Source organism: Erpetoichthys calabaricus, chromosome 7, assembly GCF_900747795.2.
Source record: "Erpetoichthys calabaricus chromosome 7, fErpCal1.3, whole genome shotgun sequence".
Taxonomy (NCBI): Eukaryota; Metazoa; Chordata; class Cladistia; order Polypteriformes; family Polypteridae; genus Erpetoichthys; species Erpetoichthys calabaricus.
In genome coordinates, this window is record NC_041400.2 from 68,040,757 (window position 1) to 68,064,044 (window position 23,288).

At 37.3% G+C, this 23,288-nt stretch overlaps 1 protein-coding gene across 1 annotated transcript in view; it reads left to right on the plus strand.

Moving 5' to 3' along the window:
• The window catches only part of LOC114654272 (acetyl-coenzyme A thioesterase), a 176,614-nt gene that overhangs the window by 39,026 nt on the left and 114,300 nt on the right, over nucleotides 1-23,288 (plus strand). The window contains exons 3-4 of the mRNA XM_028804705.2: nucleotides 10,320-10,380; nucleotides 21,225-21,326. Coding sequence (XP_028660538.1) covers nucleotides 10,320-10,380; nucleotides 21,225-21,326 — 163 coding nt within the window. The remainder of the gene's footprint in view (nucleotides 1-10,319; nucleotides 10,381-21,224; nucleotides 21,327-23,288) is intronic.

Sequence of the window (23,288 nt, forward strand, 5' to 3'; positions counted from 1 at the left end):
CTTTAACAGTTGTGCTTTTTATACATAGTTTGAATGCTGGATGTATGCCTGAAATGTTCTGGATAGTTCAGTTGTTTGAAGTGATAAAGTTTATCAAAGTAGCATTTGAAATGTATAACATTACTAAGCTTATAAGTACTGCCTTACTTCTCTTTAAGAAAGGAAGATGTAATGATACTTGATTTAAATGATTCCATGTCTTGGTGGGTTTTGCGTAGCTTATTGTCAATATCTTTACACCTGTTTTTAAGACTTATTGACTGAAACGGGCTTTCACTGTATCGCGGGTTTTTTAAATACAAGTGATCGCCCGCCTATCGCGGAAGTTAGTTCTAGACCCATCAGTGATAGGTGAAAATCCGCGATATAGAAAGACCATATAAATAAACATTTTTATAGTTTAAGCCTTAAAATACCCATCCCACACACTTTAAACACATGTAAATCTATAAAACACACTTTGTTAACACATATGATATGTGGATGTCGGACTAAGGATATGAGTAACATCTCTCTATTATAAACATTTTAAGTTCATGCAAGACAAGGCAGTGAGACAGGAAAAACAGCTGCTGTACAGGCTTATTGACACGCAGAGCGACAAGCAGCACAAAGTCAACTTCTCCTTAGCGTGCATTCAGCAAGCCCGCTTCACCACCACCCCACCCCCAACCCCCCCCCCCTTCACAACGCGAAGTGGCAGGAGCGTACCGTTCCTCGGAAAGGGGGGTTTGAGCGAACGTGAGTTCAGCCCTCACACACCCACACACACACTCCTCCTCCTCCTTCAGAACGCACAAAGCGATAAGCAGGCATTTTGGCAGAAGCAGCACAAAGTCCACCTCTGCTTAATGTGCGTTCACCTGCCCCCCTCTTCACAAGGCGAGTGGCAGACACATCAACGTCTGATCGCTGCGAGTAGAGTTGCTCTGCGGTGTTAAGAGCTGTATGAAGTGTTTAAGAGCATAGGAAGTGTTATAAGAGTGTGGGAAAGGTAAAAAAGAGAGACAGAAAGGTTTATAAGAGTGTGGGAAGGGTTTATAAAGCCTTAAAATATATATAGAATAATAAAATAAATATAGGTTGGTACTTCGCGGATTTTCACTCATCGCGGGGGGCTCTGGAACGTAACCCCGCGATAGGTGAGGGATGACTGTATTTCTGTTTTATTTAAAACCTTTTAAGTTCGTATGCATAGCCCCATTTGGCTGTTTTAGTTTTTTTTTTCTTTCTTCAGTAATATTTAATCTCCTTAAAGAAAAAGAACATATGCATTTTACTTTTTTTGTATCTCTTTAGTAATATTTTAGTTTAAAAGGATAACCAGTATTTAAACCTTTATGTTACTTTATAAAGTTTATTTTACACAATGTTGAAAAATTAATAAGAAAAGCTACATATTTTGGCAGCTACTGCTTTAATTTTCAATGAAATGAAAAAAGCTCTCCAAGAGAAAAACCTCAATGAAGAAGAAACAGTTTGCACTATCTAAAAAGGAGAAACCCTCATTTATAAAGGTTTGCTGCAGATGACTTAACTGAAAATAAATGAATAGTTCCTATGTGTATAATACATATTTATCTATTTGACTTATGCTTTTATTCCAGCAACTTGCACATCTGAGGTACAATTTGTGACATTACTTTTGTTTCTTGCAGCACAGTCAGGTGAAGTGACTTCCTCAGGGTCACACAGTGGTGTCAGTACCAGGATTTGAACTGACAAGCTCCGGGTTTGCTGAAATATTACTGAAGAAAGAAAAAAAGACGAAAACGGGCAAATGGGGCTATGCATACAAATGTCCATCATCCATTATCCAACCCGCTATATCCTAAATACAGGAGCCAATCCCTGCCAACACAGGGCACAAGCCAGGAAACAAACCCCGGGCAAGGTGCCAGCCACCGCAGGGCGCACACACCCACACACCAGGGACAGTTTACAATCGACAATGCACCTAACCTGCATTTCTTTGGATTGTGGGAGGAAACCGGAGTACCCGGAGGAAACCCAGACAGACACGGGGAGAACATTCAAACTCCACGCAGTGAAGCGAACCCGGGTCTCCTAACTGGCACCTTTCACTGTGCCACCATGCCGCCCGCATACAAACTTAAAAGGTTTAAATAAAACAGAAATATATACCTTTATTTTACTTCCTTAACTTGTGGAGGGTATATCCTGTAGCAAAGCCCTAAGTTTTTTCATGAAAGCCCCTTTCAGTCAATAAGCCTTAAAAACAGGTGTACAGCTAAACTTGCAGCACCGCTATTCAATTACACTTGCCTAACGCCTCTCCTAAGGGGACATACTGTGGGATCTAGGCATCAGTCAAAGCACCAATCACAGGCCCGATTAGAAAGTGGGAAGCTGTGATTTGTCGTCTCCCCTCCCATGTAACAATCACAGCCCGTGTTACAACGCACTATGTATGTATGTATATATATGTATATGTGTGTGTTCATGTATGTGTGTATATGTGCATATATATATGTTCATATGTGTATATATATATATATATAAGATGTATATATATGTGGATGTGTATATGTATATATATGTATAAGTAGATATGTGTATATGTAGATATGTATATACAGTAATCCCTCGCTATATCGCGCTTCGCCTTTCGCGGCTTCACTCCATCGCGGATTTTATATGTAAGCATATTTAAATATATATCGCGGATATTTCGCTGCTTCGTGGGTTTCTGAGGACAATGGGTCTTTTAATTTCTGGTACATGCTTCCTCAGTTGGTTTGCCCAGTTGATTTCATACAAGGGACGCTATTGGCAGATGGCTGAGAAGCTACCCAACTTACTTTTCTTTCTCTCTCTCTTGCGCTGACTATCTGTGATCCTGACGTAGGGGGTGTGAGCAGGGGGGCTGTTCGCACACCTAGACGATACGGACGCTCGTCTAAAAATGCTGAAAGATTATCTTCACGTTGCTACCTTCTGTGTGCAGCTTTTAAGTATGCTGCACGGTGCTTCGCATACTTAAAAGCTCAAAGGGCACATATTGATTTTTTTATCTGTCTCTCTCTAACTCTCTCTCTCTCTCTCTGCTCCTGACGGAGGGGGTGTGAGCTGCCGCCTTCAACAGCTTTGTGCCGCGGTGCTTCGCATACTTACAAGCCAAACAGCCCTATTGAATTGTTTGCTCCTTTGAAGAGGAAGATATGTTTGCATTCTTTTAATTGTGAGACTGAACTGTCATCTCTGTCTTGTCATGGAGCACAGTTTAAACTTTTGGAAAAGAGACAAATGTTTGTTTGCAGTGTTTGAATAACGTTCCTGTCTCTCTACAACCTCCTGTGTTTCTGCGCAAATCTGTGACCCAAGCATGACAAAATAAAAATAACCATATAAACATATGGTTTCTACTTCGCGGATTTTCTTATTTCGCGGGTGGCTCTGGAACGCAACCCCCGCTATGGAGGAGGGATTACTGTATATGTATATATGTACATGTATATATGTTTACATAACCTCTTTAACACACTACTTCTCCGCTGCGAAGCGCGGGTATTTTGCTAGTAATACATAATTTCAAAATGGCCTTATTTGTAAAGACCATTTTATTTCACAATGTGATTTTTCCAGATGGCACAATTCTGAATGGCTCTTTTAATGCCAGCATTGTTCATTTCACAATGCCTCTTCTCATGATGGTTTTGTCACTTGTTAATCAAGCCAAACAGGCTGAACGTCATCGTATTGGTTAAACCTTTGTTGTTGATTATTTTTACCTCATTGTAGGCACATTGTATGTTTCACGCAACTGCATTCAAACTGGCAAAAGCATTGAGGCAGTAAAAGTTGCAATACAGTAATCCCTCGCTATATCGCATTCGACTTTCGCGGCTTCACTCTATTGCGGATTTTTATATGTAAGCATATTTAAACTATATATCACGGATTTTTAGCTGGTTCGCGGATTTCTGCGGACAATGGGTCTTTTTATTTCTGGTACATGGTTCCTCAGTTGGTTTGCCCAGTTGATTTCATACAAGGGACGCTATTGCAGATGACTGAGAAGCTACCCAACCAGAGCGCGTATTACATATTAAATAAAACTCCTCAAATATATTGTGAGCACGGGGGCTGTTCGCACCCCTAGAGGATACGGCCGCTCCTCAAAAAACGCTGAAAGGTTACCTTCACATTGCTCTCTTCCTTGCTGGGCTTACATGTGGCTGCTTTGTCAAGTGATATGCTTCCTGCACGGTGCTTCGCATACTTAAAAGCTCGAAGAGGACACGTATTGATTTTTGATTGTTTGCTTTTCTCTCTCTCTCACTCTCTCTGACATTCTCTGCTCCTGACGGAGGGGGTGTGGGCAGAGGGGCTGTTCGCACACTGGCCTAGAGGATACGGACGCTCCTCTAAAAAATGCTGAAAGACTACCTTCATATTGCTCCCTTCCTTGCAGCTGCTTTGTCCGCCGGTGTTTTGCATACTTAAAAGCCAAACAGCCCTATTGATTTTTGTTTGCTTTTTTTCTCTCTCACTCTCTGACATTCTCTGCTCCAGATGTGCACTCCTTTGAAGATGAAGATATGTTTGCATTCTTTTAATTGTGAGGCGGAACTGTCATCTCTGTCTTGTCATGGAGCACAGTTTAAACTTTTGAAAAAGAGACAAATGTTTGTTTGCAGTGTTTGAATAAAGTTCCTGTCTCTCTACAACCTCCTGTGTGTCTATGCAAATCTGTGACCCAAGCATGACAATATAACAATAACCATATAAACATATGTATTCTACTTCGCGGATTTTCACCTTTCGCGGGGGGGTTCTGGAACGCAACCCCCACGATTGAGGAGGGATTACTGTATATAGAACTAGTTTAACATATTGTAACTGAACCAAGCAATGGGTGCATATGTTAAATGATAATAAACTGTATGTAAAAAGCCTAATTACTTGGTTAAACATTGTCACTGTCCACACTCCAAGTGAAATGGCTGTTAAAAGAAGACATTACTGTTTGTCTTGCTCTGTCTCCCTTCTTAATGTACTACAGGTTGTGTATCTGAGATCACCTTTCTCATGCTGTCATTGTCTCTCCCTCTCTCTCTGTCACTCTCCCTGATTCAGCAAGAATAATCCACAACTCCTGCCTGGAGCTATTTATCTTCTCTCCCCTCTCTTTCAGTTTCTACCTATTGTTTAGAAACATTACTCACTGTTCCCTTCTAATGAGTTATTGTCACTTAAGCATTTAGTCCTGCCAATCTGAACAGTGGTCTGTTGGCCACAATATGATGCTGTTTTAAGATGAATTGTAGGATACATTGATAATGCTCGGACAGGGAAGTGCTCTTCAAAATATTCATGTGGCTGAAGAGTTTCTCATTAGTTAAAGATCAATTGAGAGGAGTGGCCGCACAAAAGATCATCTGCATTCATGAGTGTTTATGTGATTTCCTCACAGGCATTTTCTGTTTAAACTGCTATGATTAAAAACTTCTTCATCATTGTCAACATTTTGAAGAACACTTTTGTGTCTGAGCAATTCTAATATATCATCAATTCATCTCAAAATAGCATCATTGTATTACATTATCTATTTTTTTGTAATCAGTTTTTATTGATGTCAGACAAATAACAAAGTGACTAAAAAAGGACATTTTCATATTGAAATTTTGAAGAAAAAAAAAACACCAGTGCCCAAACAAATCCCACCCCACCCTGAAGCTATTTAAGAAAGCAGATACTAATTTAGGACAGATGGTACACATGCTCACTTACAGGGCCCAGAGGCCCACGTGGCCAGTTGAGGACAGAAATCTAATAGAAACGTGTCAGATTGCATTCAAGAGTTTGCAGTCAGCCATGACTGCATACTATCACGGAGATAGTATTTTCACGTTTACTAATAGTATCTGCAGGTACCCCATTAATCTGCGCAGCTGACAGTTCTAATAATGCTAGATTGTAAAAAGAGGACTTCCAGACCGAGAAAGAGACAGATACAGGATTCTTCCATTGGGAAACTACTAGAACTTTGGCCACTATTGTGGCCAATGAAATAATGCGCAGATTGAAAAAGGGAAAGAGAGAAAGAAGAGAAATTTAAAAGAATTAGAGTGTGAAGAGAGCAAGGAATAGAGACAGATATGATGGAGGAAAGGGTCTTTGCAATTGAAGACCAAAGAATAGCAATAGTGGAAGATTCCTGAACGCGTGGAGAAAGATGCCCTGTGTATTAAGGGCACACTGAATGCAGAATGAATCAAGGGCTAAGCCCATCAGAAAACGCTTCCTAGGGAAATAACAAACTCTACGGACAATTTTATATTGGAAGTGTTGGTGGCTAGAGTTTCTAGAAGAATTTTTAATGTTTTTAAAAATAGTATTCCAACACAAATGGCATTGATAAGGCAAGATCTCTGATCAATTTTTGAGTGACTGCGATAGATATAGCTATGGAGTCATGAAGTTGAGCATACAGAATAGAAATGCATTTAGTGGAACACAAGAGAGAGAAAAAGAAATCAAATAATGGGTGGCTGGGAATGGGGGCAGAAAAACTTACATCATATTTCCTAAGAACGGATTTAACCTGAAAATAGAACAAATGAGAAAAAGAGGAATAGAATATTCCTCATTCAGAGTCTGAAAAGAGGCAACCCCAGTTCCATCAAACACATCGGCAAGTGTGCTGATACCACTAATAGCTCAAAGTGGAAAAGAGATGGTTTGTCCATCAATGTTGAGAGAGCTATTGTGAAAGAATGGTGTGAGGCAATGCCAGTGAAGTGTAGAGCCAAGGTGCTTTTTCCAATTTGTGCCAAACACACAAAACATAATTTTGCTCCCTCTTTTGTTTTAACTCTAATAAGTGATAGGTGTTGTAGAGCGTTGGGGGAAACAAGATTTGTTTCTATAAGTAGCCATGATGGTGGGGAAGTGGAAGGTTCAGCCATAGGGATGATGGACAAAGAACATATGCCCAATAATACATTATAAAATCCAGAATGGGAGATACCTCTGCCCATCCTGGATCTAATCAAAAAGGAGTGTTTGATTGCAGGTCTTTTGCTACTCCATAGAAAGGAGCTGATAGCTGATCAAACCTAGATCCAAAAACATGAAGATTGGGGGAGAGGGAGCATTGAACTGACAAAGTTTAAACGGGGGACTGTATTCATTTTAATGATTGCCAAATGAGTCTGAAAGGAGAGGGAGAGGTTATTCCAAAATTATCTATAATTCTATTCAACTTAACCATCCCAAATTTTGACTGCTCTGCCAGTTGGAATACAAGTAAAAGTAATTCTAGAGAACTTTGGCAGCCTAATTTCCACAATCAGGGAGAAGTAATCAACATCAAAGGATTAACCAATAGGAACTAGCTCAGCCAGTTGGCCTTTGCCTTAATTGATAAACAATAACTCAGAAAAAAAAGAGTCATTTGGAAATGTGCAGTTTGGAAAGTTCGGATTGTGAAATTAAAATAGCCTTTAAAAATTAGGCCATTTTGAAATAAAATCTATAATACTAATAAACTGATGACACTGTATTTCATAAAACACAGGTGACCTTTCATAATAATTAGATGACTTTTATTTAATTTTACATAATTCTAATTTATTTACTCATTTATATTTATTGTTTTACTTTTGCATGTGATTATTTATTTTATTATTGCCATTTTATTCATTTTTGGCACAAATCATATTCGATATGTGGTACCTTAAAAGCTTTCTTAAACCACAAATTCCAATTCCTCAGTGAGGTACTGAGGCTTCTCAGCTTTTTATTAAAAAGAAGTGTCTTTAAAGTATAGCATTAGGGGGCTCGCCCCCTTAGGTTCAAATATGATACAGGACAAAGAACAAACTAAACTAATAAAAACAGTTAACATTAGAAAATCACACAAATAAATAAACAAGACACACCTTTATTGAGAAAGTAATTAAATACTTAAAGAAAGATAAACCAGGCACCACTATGACAATACTGTATGCATGTGTTCAACACAACAAGCAGAGGCTGGGTGCCAATGATGAGTCCTCATGGTGTTAGCCTTTTGAAGCCAAACCTTTAAATATATGTAGGTCAGAATATAATTCACCAAACAGTATCTTTGAAAGAAAAATACATTTGTGACAATGCTCACTGAAGTGTGGACTTTGTGTACACATCATAGCTCCTGAAGGAACAGTGCACATCTCTTAGCCTTTTTCACACTGTGCACAGAAACATTTTTAACACTAGAAATACCAGAGCCTACGAAAAAACTCGTAGATCTGTCCCACCTTAAATCGCTTTGCAACTCTCCATCAGCGTCTTTTGTCCTGTAAATGTGTCGATAAGCAGCAAGCAGCCTGCTATCACATCCCCCACCGCCGCACAGTTTTCTCAGCTCAAGTCTGTTTACCTGAGTTGTATTGAGTGAGAAGTCAAGCAAAATTACACCTTTTATAAATACTATATTGTTATTTGGAACACATGCATTTCATGTGTGTTCCAAATCTACAACGATCTATGTAAACACATCGTTAAAACAGAAACATTTTTCATGTTTTAGTAATAATTGACAAAATGTAGACATGAAGTGTATAATGTGTGAAGTCTGAAGTCCAAATATCAAAGAAACACTTTCACAAAAGGTACAAATATAACAGAACAAGTGCGCTTTTATTCAAAAATATAACTGCAGAAACTTACATAAAAGCCAGATTGAATGTTATTTACCTCTAGTTATGTACTTACTTCCTACAGCGTAAAGTCACAAGTAGACTGCAGAGAGCATGCTCAAAAAATATGTGTAATGCTATGAAAAGTGCCTGCTGACACTTTAGTATGCAAGCAATGGAACGAGAATGCAGTTAGGCTTTTTTTGGGGCACATACACCATTCAGATCTAAGCACTAGCGTGGAGAGTCGCTTGCGTACTGAAGAGTCTATAGCTGCAGGTGGAAGCTACCGTCGCTGTACTTTGTATGTAAGAGCCAGAGCAAATGTTATTTACCTATTTATCTTTTATTTATTTACTTACTTCCTACAGCGCAAAGTCACAAGTAGAGTGCAGAGTTTCCCGTGTACATATACAAAGTACAGCGATGGCAAAAGTGCATTCTTGCTTCAATGTAGAACCATCGTCATGATCTGAGTTCACCTCTGTTATAGCGCATCTTTATGTGAAAACAGCAGTATCAAATGCAAGGGAGGGGTGGGATCGTAAACGCGACTGAGAGAATAAAACTGAATAATAAAAAAACAAAGCTAACCTTTACAAGTATCATAACAGACTGGAATCAAATGTATGTTTTTATTCTAAAATAGTAAGAATACGAGCAGCTCACTTCTCAAAACGGACTCATCTGGGATCAAACCCGTGAAGTTTTGATTACCAGTCAACAGTTGATACCGTTGTGCCACCGAAGTAGTTGTAGCAAATGCGTGTCAATGTCACACCCTAACGCAGGTTCTTTTTCTGCAGTTATATTTTTGAATAAAAGTGCACTTGTTCTGTTATATTTGTACCTTTTGTGAAAGTGTTTCTTTGATATTTGGACTTCAGGCTTCACACATTATACACTTCATGTCTACATTTTGTCAATTATTACTAAAACATGAAAAACATTTCTGTTTTAACGATGTGTTTACATAGATCAATGTAGACACGGAACACACATGAAATGCAAGTGTTCCAAATAACAATATAGTATTTATAAAAGGTGTCATTTTGCTTGACTTCTCACTCAATACAACTCTAAGCAACTGACATGCAGGTAAACAGACTTGAGCTGAGAAAACTGTGCTGGGGTGGGGGGATGTGATAGCAGGCTGCTTGTTGTTTACTGCTTATCGACACATTTACAGAACAAAAGACACTGACGGAGAGGTGCAAAGCGATTTAAGGTGGGACGAGTTTTTTCGTAGGCTCTGGTAATTCTAGTGTTAAACATGATCCAGACAGAGTTTTGTTGCACCAATACAAGTCATACACAGTTTAACAAAATCATGGGCCAAAACGATTTAACAAGTTACTTATAGTCCTGCTCTCATTAACACCCCTGTCAAAATCAAAAAAAAGTACTAATAATGCTTTGGAATTAATTCACTGTTTTTAACATTGAAAGTCAAAAATGTTTGACTGTAAATTTTAAACTGTTAAACACATACCATCTCACTATGTGACCCTAATCAATCTAACTAATGTGGCAGAACTGAAACTGTTAAAAAATATAAAAATACTAGAGCTTTGCACTTGGTCAGTGTCTTGGAATGGTTTAATTACAGGAACAAGCTTTACTGTTTACTTACATGGAATCACTGCAAATCCTCTTGTGTTTCCCCTCTAGGATTGGACAAATTATCAACGTTAAGGCTGCAGTGAACAGAGCCTTCAACACCAGCATGGAGGTAAAAAACTCAGCTCGTCTAAGTTAGCCATCATTAGTTAGGAAAGGAAAATCTGCTATGATTCAGAAGAGCCTCAGCTTGAGAAAACTCCTGTTGCCATTGACAGTTTATATGTTTTATCTATCTATCTATCTATCTATCTATCTATCTATCTATCTATCTATCTATCTATCTATCTATCTATCTATCTATCTATCTATCTATCTATCTATCTATCTATCTATCTATCTATCATTGCTTTTAATTCGAAAACTTTAGTTGTTTCACTATTCAAGAGCCCATCTCACCTTTAAAGCAATACTCCACCCAAAAATTATATATAATGTTTTTTTATCTGCTGCTTACCCTGAATTTGTTTGTAATGATGCGTAGACCCACAAACAATAACATCATACCACTCCAGAAAATAATGTCCTGCAAGACAGTGAAACACACTCAGATGGGATCAAGCTTTTGGACTGAAGGGCTTCATTGGAGTCTATTGTATCAAGTATTTTGTAATCTTCATTCTCCATGAGAACATGAAATTAGTCTTCAAATAATACAGGGAAAGTAAAAGATGATAAACAATTATGAATTTTGAGTGGCACCTACTTTAATAGAAAACATTATATAAATAAGTACAAATAGTGCCTTATAAAGGGTATACCAAAGGTGGCATTATAGACATGGATGCAGGCAAATTTTTTGTTACCCTTAAAGCTAATTGAAAAAGTGCTATATGCAATTGTCCCATGTTTACCTGCATGGCTTTGATATGTCGTTAAGTAAAGCAAACAAAGTGTGAAAAGAGATAAAGTTTTGCTTCTTCTACAAAGATATTCTAAAATGTCTTGAACATATTTGTTGGTACCCCTAGAATAGATCATAAATATTTAGTTTAGAGTAATTTTTCAAACTATCTGTTTTCTTTAATTAGTATCACACATGTCTCCAATTGTGTATTCAGTCATTCAGGGTATTTAAATGGAGTAAAGTAGTCACTTTTGGTACCATTGCGTGTCCCACACTGAACATGGACCAGAGAAAGCAAAGGAGAGAGTTGTCTGAGGAGATCAGAAAGACAATTATAGATAAGCATGTCAAAGGCAAAGGCTATAAGACTATCTCCAAGCAGCTTGATATTCCTCTGACAACTGTTGCAGATATTATTAAGACATTTAAGGTCCATGGGACTGTAATCATTGTCCCAGAATGTGTTAGCAAGAGGAAAATGGACCCCAGAATGGGCAGAAGGATAGTGAGAATGGTAGACAAATGGCCAAGGGCAGCTTCCAAAGAGATACAACCTGAACTCCAAGGTCAAGATTCATCAGTGTCTGATTGTACCATCCGTTGCTTTTTGAGTGACAGTGGACTCAATGGATGAAGACACAGGAGGACTCCACTCTTGAAAGAAAAACATTCTAGACTAGAATTTTCTAAAGTGCATATTGACAGGTCACAATGATTCTGGGAGAATGTCCTTTGGTCAGGTGAAGCAAAACCAGAGATTTTTGGCAAGCCACATCAGCTCTATGTCCAGAGACAAAAAATGAAGCATTCAAAGAAAAGAAAAGCATACCCACAGTGAAACATGGAGGAGGCTAGGTTATGTTTTGGGGCTATTTTACTGTGTGTGGCACAGGGTGCCTCTGTGCGGGGAACAAGCAAAACGTAATGCCCATTGTCAGAAAGGTCTGTCTCAGTTGCAGGTCATGAATTCACCAACAGGATAAATGACCCAAAATACACAGCTCAAAGCATCCAAGATGTTTTTAGTTTAAATTTATTGTGAAATTCCTGGAATCACAAAGGGGGAAAATGAAAAAGTAATACAACCTGGGATCTAATTTCAAAGAAAGCCCAAATAATTGCACTTTAACAGATTGTATTATGATTTGCAGGGGATACTCCAAAAAAAGTTTTTAATGCCATCTATTCTGGTAGCCTTTATTAGCAGCTCAAGGCGAAGCAATCAACAGCTTTAGGCAATAATTAGCTCCAATCACACACTTTAATCATTCACAAATTTGTATCCAGCTGCCTTTCATTTTTGAAGAAATATAATGAACTTTACATAGTTTTGGTTTAGATAGATAGTGCATAACATGGCATGACTGGAAGTGGCATATAGTATATTTATTATGGATTTTCCGAAAGTTACATTAGGCCCTCTTATCTTCTGGTTTCACCTTTAAGGTGTTTGTCAAGAATCTGAAGTTTTTGGTCTTTCCAGTCCTCACTTTTAGTTCTTTTGTAGAAAGAGAACAAGATAGGCTCTGAGTATCTGGAGTGAACTGTGACAGTGTTTAAATGTGAAATTACAGGACTGAAATTCTGCTCTTCTGCAGTATGACACTGATGTGCACTGCAAAAGCTCTTTACATGGCAATTTACTCTGTAAGTCTGCTATTAAACTCAGCCATGTAATGAATAGATGGATGGAGGGTAATGTCTGATAATTTCTGATAATAATAATGCAATATTTATTTGTAGTAATGTTATAATTTTAAAAATAAAGAAAAATGGCAATTGATATTAGCAGTCAATTTTCTTAAAAAAATTTGTTATTTATGTAACCACGTTTATTTGCTCAAATGAAATGTTGGCAATCGGGTAAATGTTTCTCTTCAGTTTCTAAATCTGATTATAAATTACAGATTGCCATCTGTGGTCCAAACACAAAATGGATGGCACATGTTTTTGAAACTCTCTAGCCAGTTTCTGCCTCAGACTCCTGGATGATTACTGTTGCCAAGGTTACTGTATGGCTCATCTAGAGTGATCTTCATGACAAACTTTCAGCTTTGCATGGCAGCTCAGTTTGAATGAGATGGTTTGTGCTCACAACTTCAAATGCAAAAAAGGACATATTTAAAATGTTTCAAGTACCATATAATAATAAATACTTTTAAAATTTGATGTCTGAGCTAAAATATGCTACCTTGACCCTCTCTAATTAGACATAGCTGGAAGAAATCAGTAGTATTTTGCTCAACAAAAGAATAACAGAATAACAATCAAGAAAATAATGAAAACATAGAAAACATGTTGTTGAATATATTATAACAAGAAAGCAAAATTCACATATAAAGAGAGTGGAGAGTATATGTAAGGACTGTGGGATTGTGCCACCAATCTGTTTGAGCCAGATATTTGAATGCGTTTTTTAATAATTCCTAAGCGCAATATTCACCAAAACAAAGAAAAAACTTTTGAGAAAGCACACAAGAGGGGGGAATTTTGTGAATAAAGACCTAGAAATAAAAATTCTCTTCTGAAGTTGATTGTATGTTACTAGCATAATAAGCTGAAACCTACAGTAATTACGACACCTACAGAGCTCTCCAGCATCCTGTTGATTTCATGACGAAAAGAAATATCTGTTCACAGGAGCAAATGATGTTAATGGGTGAACTAGGAAATAAGAGGCTTTCAGAGGAGAAAACTGAGGAGTACACAGTAAAATCAAAAGTGTTAGATGAATAATTTAAGAGTAGGCCTATATAGACCCTTGAAGTGTATTATTAAAATAATGAAAGATATTTTAAGAGTAGGCCCATACAGACCCTTGAATTGTAACATAAAAATAACAAAAAATGTAGGGTAGCAGAAAATCGCACCCCAGAAGAAGCAAAACTCACCCTACAACATTCATCAAGCAAGGCAGTATGTCACAAGCAACTGCACATAAGAGAGATGCCATATGAAGGCCAGGCAAAGCATGGCAGATGCTGGTGCACCTCAGAAGGCAGTTAGTCTTCCCGAGAGAGATCTTAACAACCAAGCTCCAGAGTGATATTATTATGTGGTCTACAGTGGATTGTCCTCATGATAAAACTTACCATCCTCTTTAAAGAGGCAGCAGCCCATGAAAGAAAACATCTCAAGTACACAGAGTTGGCAGTGGAGTGCCAAGACAAAGGCTGGTCAGTTGCCTGGCCTTTTTAGCAAAGCAGTAATTCACCTGCTCCATGGTGCTGGGCTGATGGAGTCAAACCTATGGAAAGCCAGCTGGGTGAGGAGGCAGAGAAAATCAGCTACTGGCTGTGGCTTTGGAGGAAGAACAACGTTTGGGGACAAATACCCATGTAAAGGCAGTTGCAGGGGTTGACAAGGAGACATCCCCAGTGTGCCCTCCCACCAGGAGTAGCGGATGAAACATCTGAAAATGGCAGCCCTTCAGCTGATGACCCTGCAGCTGACCCAAGGGCACTGACAGAGGTGCGACAGGCAGAAATGCCAAAGCTGGAACCAACATCTAACCTGTAGAATGGTCTTAGTGTGTACTCACTTTATAGGTAAGGCCAACACAGAACCAATTCTCAATATCAAACAGAAAAAGAAGCCAAAAATCTTATCTTTCCCCATCTGAAGATGTTTTTACAGTAGATATTACAATCCAAAGATTGGACAGACTATTGAGTATGCTACCATCTTTTGTACAGAATATGCACTCATGTCTACTGACTGTGTTTGCAGTCCAGCAAATTACAGTTTGTGCATGCATTGACTTTGACTGGGGCTTTAGAATCAGGTCAGAGGACGTCTGCCAGTGATATTCACAGCAATCATTTATTTTTTTCTGTATTCTCTCTGCAATTTCATGCACAAAGTTTAATTTTTTGTTAGAAAAGTATAGAAACTATACAAAAATTATTACAACAAATACTTTTTAAATAACTGTTGGTGAAGGTACACTGAAAATTACCATTATCTGATGTTAAAAATGTAACAGTATAATTATATTATAAGTTTATTGACTGTCCAGCTCACACCATTTTTTGAATATGTGATACAATGCCATAATTGAGTAGCGTTATTGACAAATGGTAACTGAGCTTAAACCTAATCAAATTCTGTGTAACTGATGCTGATATGTGATCAAAATATTTACATACTTGGAGTTAATTTTTTGAGCATCTTCCCCTTTACTGGGAGCACTTTATACACACAGATCCATGGCATGACTGTTCACATTTAGATTTTTTACGTTGGTTAACTAAATTGTTCAGGAGTACACAGTGAGTCACAAATGAGTTTTTTCGTACTTATTTATTTAAATATATACAGCTGCTGCTTACATATCTATTTGTTTTTTGATAATGGGGTTGTCAACCCCTTTAAGGGATGGCTGACCATTTCAGGTACACTCAGTCGCTCCTGCAGAATTGCCAATTAACGTTAATGTGCATATCTTTTGGAAAGTTGAAGAAAAGGTAGACACTTGGAGAAAACCCACATGTGGTGTTAATTATAGCCTGGGACATTGGTCTCATTACCTTCTTAATGCCTGCAGTGGTCAGGGGTGTATCCCTTGGCCATCCCCCTTTCATGTTAAGAATTAGTCAAATTTTTCCCATTATCACGTTCATTGTGTCTGCTATTTGGACCAGTTCTTACTTTCTGTGCCGGTTGCTATACAATGGTTATTATGTTGTCATGGGGGCAAGAAACATAAAACAGGAAAGCTTTCATGGTGGTGTCTCTTACGTGCTGCATTAGCTTACATGGGCAACATCTACAATTTATGGCTCCATATTATTTTAATTCTGTCTTGGCTTTTTGATTTTGAACTTTTTTTTTTAATTTTAAAATGTTTTATTGATTTTATTCAACTCACACCAAAATTCCATACAAATAGATCAATTTTACAAAATAGGATTGAAAACAAATCAACCCCCACCCTTGAGAAAGAGAGGCATGAGCAGCAGAATAAAACTTAAACCTAGTAAAAATAAGCAAATAGATAAATTAATAAATGAATATAGATAAATGGAGAAGAAAAAGAAAAAAAAAGAGAATAGGGAGAGAATCTGCTTCCTCTGTGCTTTAAAAGCTTATTCTAAAATATTATTGATAAGATCCTGACAGGTTTGGAAAAATTTCTGCACAGATCCTCTAAGTGAGAATTTTATTTTTTCAAATTTCAAATAATATATAACATCAGTTACCCACTGACTTAAAAGGGGAGAGTTATGATTCTTCCAGTTGAGCAAGATGTCTCCATGCCAATAGTGTAGTAAAGGCAATTACAATTTGTTTGTCCTTCTCCACTTTAAGCCCACCTGGAAGTGCACCAAACACAGCTGTTAGTGGATTAGGTGGGATTATGACACCAAGGCTGTCTGAAAGGCATTTAAAAATTTTGGTCCAAAATAATGTTAATTTGGTGCAGACCCAAAACATGTGACCAGTGAGGCTGGAACTTGATTGCAGCGTTTGCAAGTTGGATCTTGCCCTGGAAACATTTTTGACAATTTTAAGCGAGACAGATGTGCTCGATATATAATTTTTAGTTGAACAATTGTATGCTTTGCACATATGGAGCTTGAGTGAATTCTCTGCATTGTTACCTTCCACTCCTTTTCTGATATGTTGAGGGAGAGATCCCTTTCCCATTGTCCTCTTGGGATCTTTGAAAGGGAGGGACTGTAAAATGGTTTTATAAATTGCAGAGATGTTGTCTAAGTCCTTGAAGACTGATGAATATATTTTCCAGCATAGAGGGAGGTGGGGAAATGAGGAAAATTGGGTAGGTTCTGTTTATCAAAGTTTCTAATTTGAAGATAGTGAAAGAAATGTGTTGCTGGAAAGTTAAATTTAGAATCTAACTGTTCGTAGGATGCAAAGACGTTGTCTATGTACAGATCTCTAAGTGATTTAATCCTAAATGTTTTCCAGACATCAAAAACTGCATATGTTTGCAAGGGTTGAAAAAGGTGGTTCTCGTGCAGAGGTGCCACCGATAAAAGATGCTCTATCTTAAAATGCTTCCTACATTGGTTCCATATTCTGAGTGAGTGAAGCACTATTGGGTTATTAGTATATTGGCGATAATTTGCATTTATTGGGGCGCAAAGCAAAGAATATAAAGATGAACTTCAGGATTCTATTTCTATTGCAGACCATTCCTGCATATGTTCATCTATTTGTGTCAATGTCCAGGTTTTAATATGTTTGCTTCCCAGTAGTAAAATTGAAAGTTAGGTAGAGCCATGCCACCTTCTACCTTTGGCCTTTGTAGGGTCGCTCTTTGGATACGTGGATGTTTTGAATTCCAAATAAATGTGGTTATGGTTGAATCTAATTTCATAAAGAACAATTTATTGATGTATATTGGAATATTTTGAAATAAAAAGAGAAGCTTAGGGAGGATATTCATCTTAACAATGTTAATTCTTCCAGCTAAAGTGAGATGAAAGGTTGACCATCTATGCAAGTCTTGCTTGATTTTTTTCATACAGACAGCAAAATTTTGTTGATAAAGAGCTTTATGTTTACTTGTGATGTTTACCCCTAGAAATCTTTTGAAATTCTGTTAGTGCCGTTAGGACTGCAGGCACAATATTTTGTGGGTCTGATATATACAGTACCATATCATCTGCATATAGAGAAATTTTCTGTTCAAGTCCTTCTCTGATAAGCCCCTTTATCTCATAAGCATTTTGAAAGTGGACTGCCAGTGGCTCAATGGCGATTGCAAAAAGTAATGGTGACAAGGGGCATCCTTGTCTGGCACCACATTCTAGTTTAAAGTAGTCTGAATTAATGTTGTTAATACAAACTGAAGCTTCTGGATTGGTATACAGTAGTTTGATCCATGCAAAAATGTTCGGGCCAAACCCAAATTTCTCCAATGTAGTGAAAAGGTAGTTCCATTCAATCATATCAAATGCTTTTTTCTGCATCCAAGGATAATAAAATCTCTGGGATGTTTGACTTTGCGGGTGAATATATTACATTAAACAGGTGTCGAAGATTGGATGCTAAGTGCCGGCCTTTAATAAATCCAGTTTGATCTTGTGATATTACTGAAGGAAGCACTTTCTCCATCCTTCTAGCTAGGACTTTGGAGAGTATCTTCCATCCATCCATTTTCCAACCTGCTGAATCCGAACACAGGGTCACGGGGGTCTGCTGGAGCCAATCCCAGCCAACACAGGGCACAAGGCAGGAAACAATCCTGGGGCAGGGGTCAACCCACCGCAGGACACACACAAACACACCCACACACCAAACACGCACTAGGGACAATTTAGAATCGCCAATCCACCTAACCTGCATGTCTTTGGACTGTGGAGGAAACCGGAGCGCCCGGAGGAAACCCACGCAGACACGGGGAGAACATGCAAACTCCACGCAGGGAGGACCCGGGAAGTGAACCCAGGTCCCCAGGTCTCCCAACTCCGAGGCAGCAGCGCTACCCACTGCGCCACCGTGCCGGAGAGTATCTTAACATCATTATTCAGAAGTGAAATTGTTCTGTATGATGCACATTGTAATATGTCCTTATTTTGATTAGGAAAGATAGTGATTAATGCTTGACAAAAAGTTTGAGGTAGAATTTTATTGTCTCTAGCTTCTGTGAATGTTGCTAATAGGAGGGGAGCTAGCTGAGTGGAGAACTTCTTATAAAATTCGTCAGGGTAGCCATTGGGGCCTGCTGCTTTCCCACTCTGAAGTGACTTTATGGCATCTAGTAATTCTGGTAGCACCAGAGGTTTATCCAATTCCTCTACACTAAGAGTATCTATTTGTGGTATCTCTAATGCATCCAGAAATGCATTAGATTGTGTCTTGTCTTCTTTAAACTCAGTAGAATATAAGGATTTATAGTAGTCTCTAAATGTGTGCATTATATTTTTATGGTCATGATTATGTCTCCGTTTGTGTTGGTAATTGCTGGGATTGCATTGCGAACTTCTTGCTTGTGGATTTGTTGAGCTAAAAGCTTATTAGCTTTCTCTCCATGTTCATAGTAATGATGTCTTGATTTAAAAATGAGTTGTTCGGTTTCTTTAGTTTGTTAAGAGGTTGAGCTCTGAATGCAGAGCCTGCCTTTTCCTATGAAGAGCTTCACTTGGACACCTGGCATGTTCTTGATCTATTCTAGTAATTTCGTTGGTTAGCTTTGATACCTGCTTTGTTTCCAATTTATTTCTGTGGGAAAGATATGAGATAATCTGTCCTCTTAAGAAGCCCTTCAGGGTTTCCCAGAGTATTCCTGCAGAGACCTCTGAGGATATATTTTGTCTCTAGAAAAAAACTGATTTGTTTTGATATAATTTCTGTAAAGTTCTCGTCTGCTAATAAAAGTGGGTTAAGACGCCATCTGCGAGATGAGTATGTGGGGCACAATGATTTTATCTCCAGGATCAGAGGGGCATGGTCGGAAATAACAATAGCGTCGTACTTGCAGGATTTAATCATAGGCAAGAAATGGTTATCTACAAAAAAAATAATCAATTCTTGAGTAGCAATGATGCACTGGCGAGTAGAAGGAATATGTTCTTGAATTTGGGTTTAGAAATCTCCAGGGGTCTGATAAGCTGTGGTCAGTTACAAACTGTGGAATTGTCTTTGCAGTGTTAGATGTCATCGCCCCTGTGGCAGGAGACCTATCTAGGTCTGGATTTAAAACACAATTAAAATCCCCAGCCATTCTAATTTTATGAGTGTTCACATTGGGAATGGATGCAAATAGATTTTGGATGAATTCCCTATCGTCCACATTGGGTGCATAAACATTTATCAAAATCACTTTATAATTAAATAAATTACCCATAACAATGATGTATCTCCCTTCAGGATCAGATACAACATCTGATACTACAAATGAGACTGTTCAATGTATGAGAATTCCCACACCTCTAGTTTTTTTTTTTTTTTTTTGTAAAGCTGGAATGGAACATTTGGCCAGTCCTGTCTTTTTGCAGCCAGAACTGATCCTTGCTTAATAAGTGGGTCTCCTGTAAAAATACTATTTTAGCGTTTAGACCTGTTAGGTGAGAGAATACTTTTTCTTTTTAATGTGTGATTCAGGCCTTTAACATTCTGGCTCACAAAATTAACTGTCCCGTCTTGGAGACATTGATTCTGAATTTTGAACTTTATTGTGTTGTCCAGTTTTTATTATCTAGCTGTACTATCCATCTAAGACAGGTTGAAATCTAAATAATTAAAGTAGACCTCAGCGTTAACGTTTGCAGCGCACCATGTCTCTATCATATCCCATTTGGTATGGGATTCTAAAAACAGTGTTAATGTTTGTGATGCACCATCTATTGGAATGATAAATGCAATGCATTGTATTAATACAAATGTTTGTGATGCACCAACTTTTGAAATGACAGAGACATGTTCTTCCAGGGAAAGATTCTCTTTTGAGGAACATCGGATGTATAATTGGCATGCAGAGAAATTCTCAGTTTCTTTCTTTCTTATTTTATTGAATTTATTAAAAGCAAGTTTTCCAGTTTCTAAATTTGCCCATCTCTCTCTCTCTCTCTGTTCCTGACCCTCAAAATGTCCATGTATTATGTAACTTTCCAGCTGCCTCTGATGTGGAATTCTCTTTATTTTGAAACAATTGTGTTTGTTGGAATTTTTGTATTGAATGCAGTGTGTTAATCTGGGACTAATGGTTTTCATTATTAAGAAAATATAATTAATTTGAAAGGTATTACTAAATAGTTTACACAAAAATCAGACCTGGGTTTCTAATTCACCATTACTGCTTTCATTGTAAGACCCAGGAATGTTGAAATTTAAGTGGCCATCTTTGGTAAGGATTTGAGGTGTAATATGATGTACTCTGAGGCTAGGAGAGCCTATTGAAACTCAGGTGGTCCCCTACTTTAGATATAAGGTCAAGTTTTAGAAATGATAAGTGGAAAGAAACCTGAATCTTTTGATTTGCAACCACTAATATTATGAGCATAAAATCTGAGTCAACACATCAAAAAAATATCACAACAGAGTGGTGATAAATTGAACATTGCATAACTGCCACTAACTTACAGTATCAAAAACATATTAATGTTACTCACTTTATCAATGTTACTCACATTTTTTACCAGGTCGGGATCACTGTTTCAGTACAAGATGTCCAGAGTAGAAGTTTGAAAAGAGTCTGTGTTGGATATTCAACATTTGTTGCAAGGCCAGCTGCAGCTGCCAAGGTATAATATATATCCCTTAAAGTTAATATTAATGAATATTTAAATGGGTGTAAAAACTAAGTTATGGTATGAATCTGTTAGAAGTGCAACTGTACACTAAACTTAAGAAGAGCAATTCCTTACAAATTGGCTTGTTTTTCTGCTCCATATGATGTCTCAGAATGAAGAGTGATAGGATTTCAATCCAGTTTGGATAGACTGAAGTGGTCACTGTGCAAATTATTAACTTATACATGAAACACCCAGTTGTAATGTTGTGACAGTATGTGAACTGACATTTAAGCTGTGTCAAAACCAAATGGAATTTTTAAGAAGATAACATACTTCTATTTATTAAACTATTTATTATAGTAAATCAATTCTGGACCAACCACTTGGCAAAACAGATTTTTAAAATAGAAATGTTAGCATGGAAGTAATTCAGTTCATACTGTATAAAATTAACAGCCATTTATGGAATTTCTAAATAGTAAATGAAGCACAATCAGAAAATATCAACAGATCCCCTTCCAGAGTTCACAGATATTTATGGGGTATTTCTCACTCATATTTGAGAAAATGAAACTGTTTTCTTCTCCTTCCTAAGTCTATAACCATCTCTGTCCTTCATGTTTACCTTACCTTTAAGTTATCATTGTACCATTCTATTTGAATGTAATGTTTCACTGGTAAAGCAGTCCAGTGTCAAATTTCAAACATTAAACCTGTCAGGAATTTCTATCATATCTCAAAAAAGTGTCAGACATGAAACTTGGTACTTATTTGTGAACAAAATGAAATTAAATGAGTTTCACAAAGGGCTTTTCCAAGGCACATGTGCCATTATCTGTTAAGCATAATACAGTTAAATTAAATTTCTCTTGATGGCCGTGATATGCAACAACTATATTTGAAAAAAAATCTACTGTTAAGGTTGAGACTAAGGATTGAATTGTATTAAACAAAAGAAATGACCAGGAGACAAAATGAGAAATTAAACCAGTCCAGCAGTACAGTGGTCAAAAAACAGGCAAGGGTCAGAATACTAGGCAAGAAAATCAAACCAACTGCCAAAGCCAAAACACTAAACCAGAAACAATGTTAAATTAACATTGCAAAAGGTTCCTAAATAACTTGTTTTGTTTAACCTTAATTACTCAAGGAACGTCAATGAATGTGTTACTTTGTTGGACTAATATGACAACAGGAAGCTACTTGTGTGCTGCTGTCTTATGTAGTCAGAGAATGATGACATGGTATATCATGTGATCTTTGTCACATGACTGGCGACAGGCAGAGCAGCTATAAACAGGAGTTTGTTTCAAAATTTCTGCCACCTTATAAAATCAAATACAAAATAGTGTGTTTACAGAATAAATAAAGCATTAATAAACAAATTAAAATAAACATACAAAAATTCCAGAAATTAAATCAATTGATTCCTCACAATATAACAGATCTTATTTATCTAGTAAAAAGGTTCAAAATCACAACACTAATGCACTACAAATTTCAAAATCAACAGATGCAAATACTGAAGACAAAGATAAAATCTATAAACAAAAGTTAATACTGAATCAAACATTCATTCATTTGCTCAAAAAAAAGAAAAAAAAAAAGCTTTTACTCCAGTTGCTTATTTTATGGTTAAGTTAAAAGATATTGAGCTTTAGCAAAACAATTGTTTTCGAAGATGGATTGGCTTGCAATGTCCACTCTATTGCTATACTGTATACGTATTATGATTGAGTTATGATTGATGCGCTACAGTCTTTCTTTTAAGGATAAAGCCAAGAGTCAAATCAAATGTCTATTACACAGAAGGACAGAAATTACTACCAAAACCAAAATGCTCACCAAAATCTGTATGTATTAACCTAATAAGAATTTTAAACCAGAACTATAATGGTTATCGTGTGAGAAGTAACTTTGCTCGAGTCTTTCCTGAATTAATAATTTATTTCAATTGCCTGCTCAGTGTGA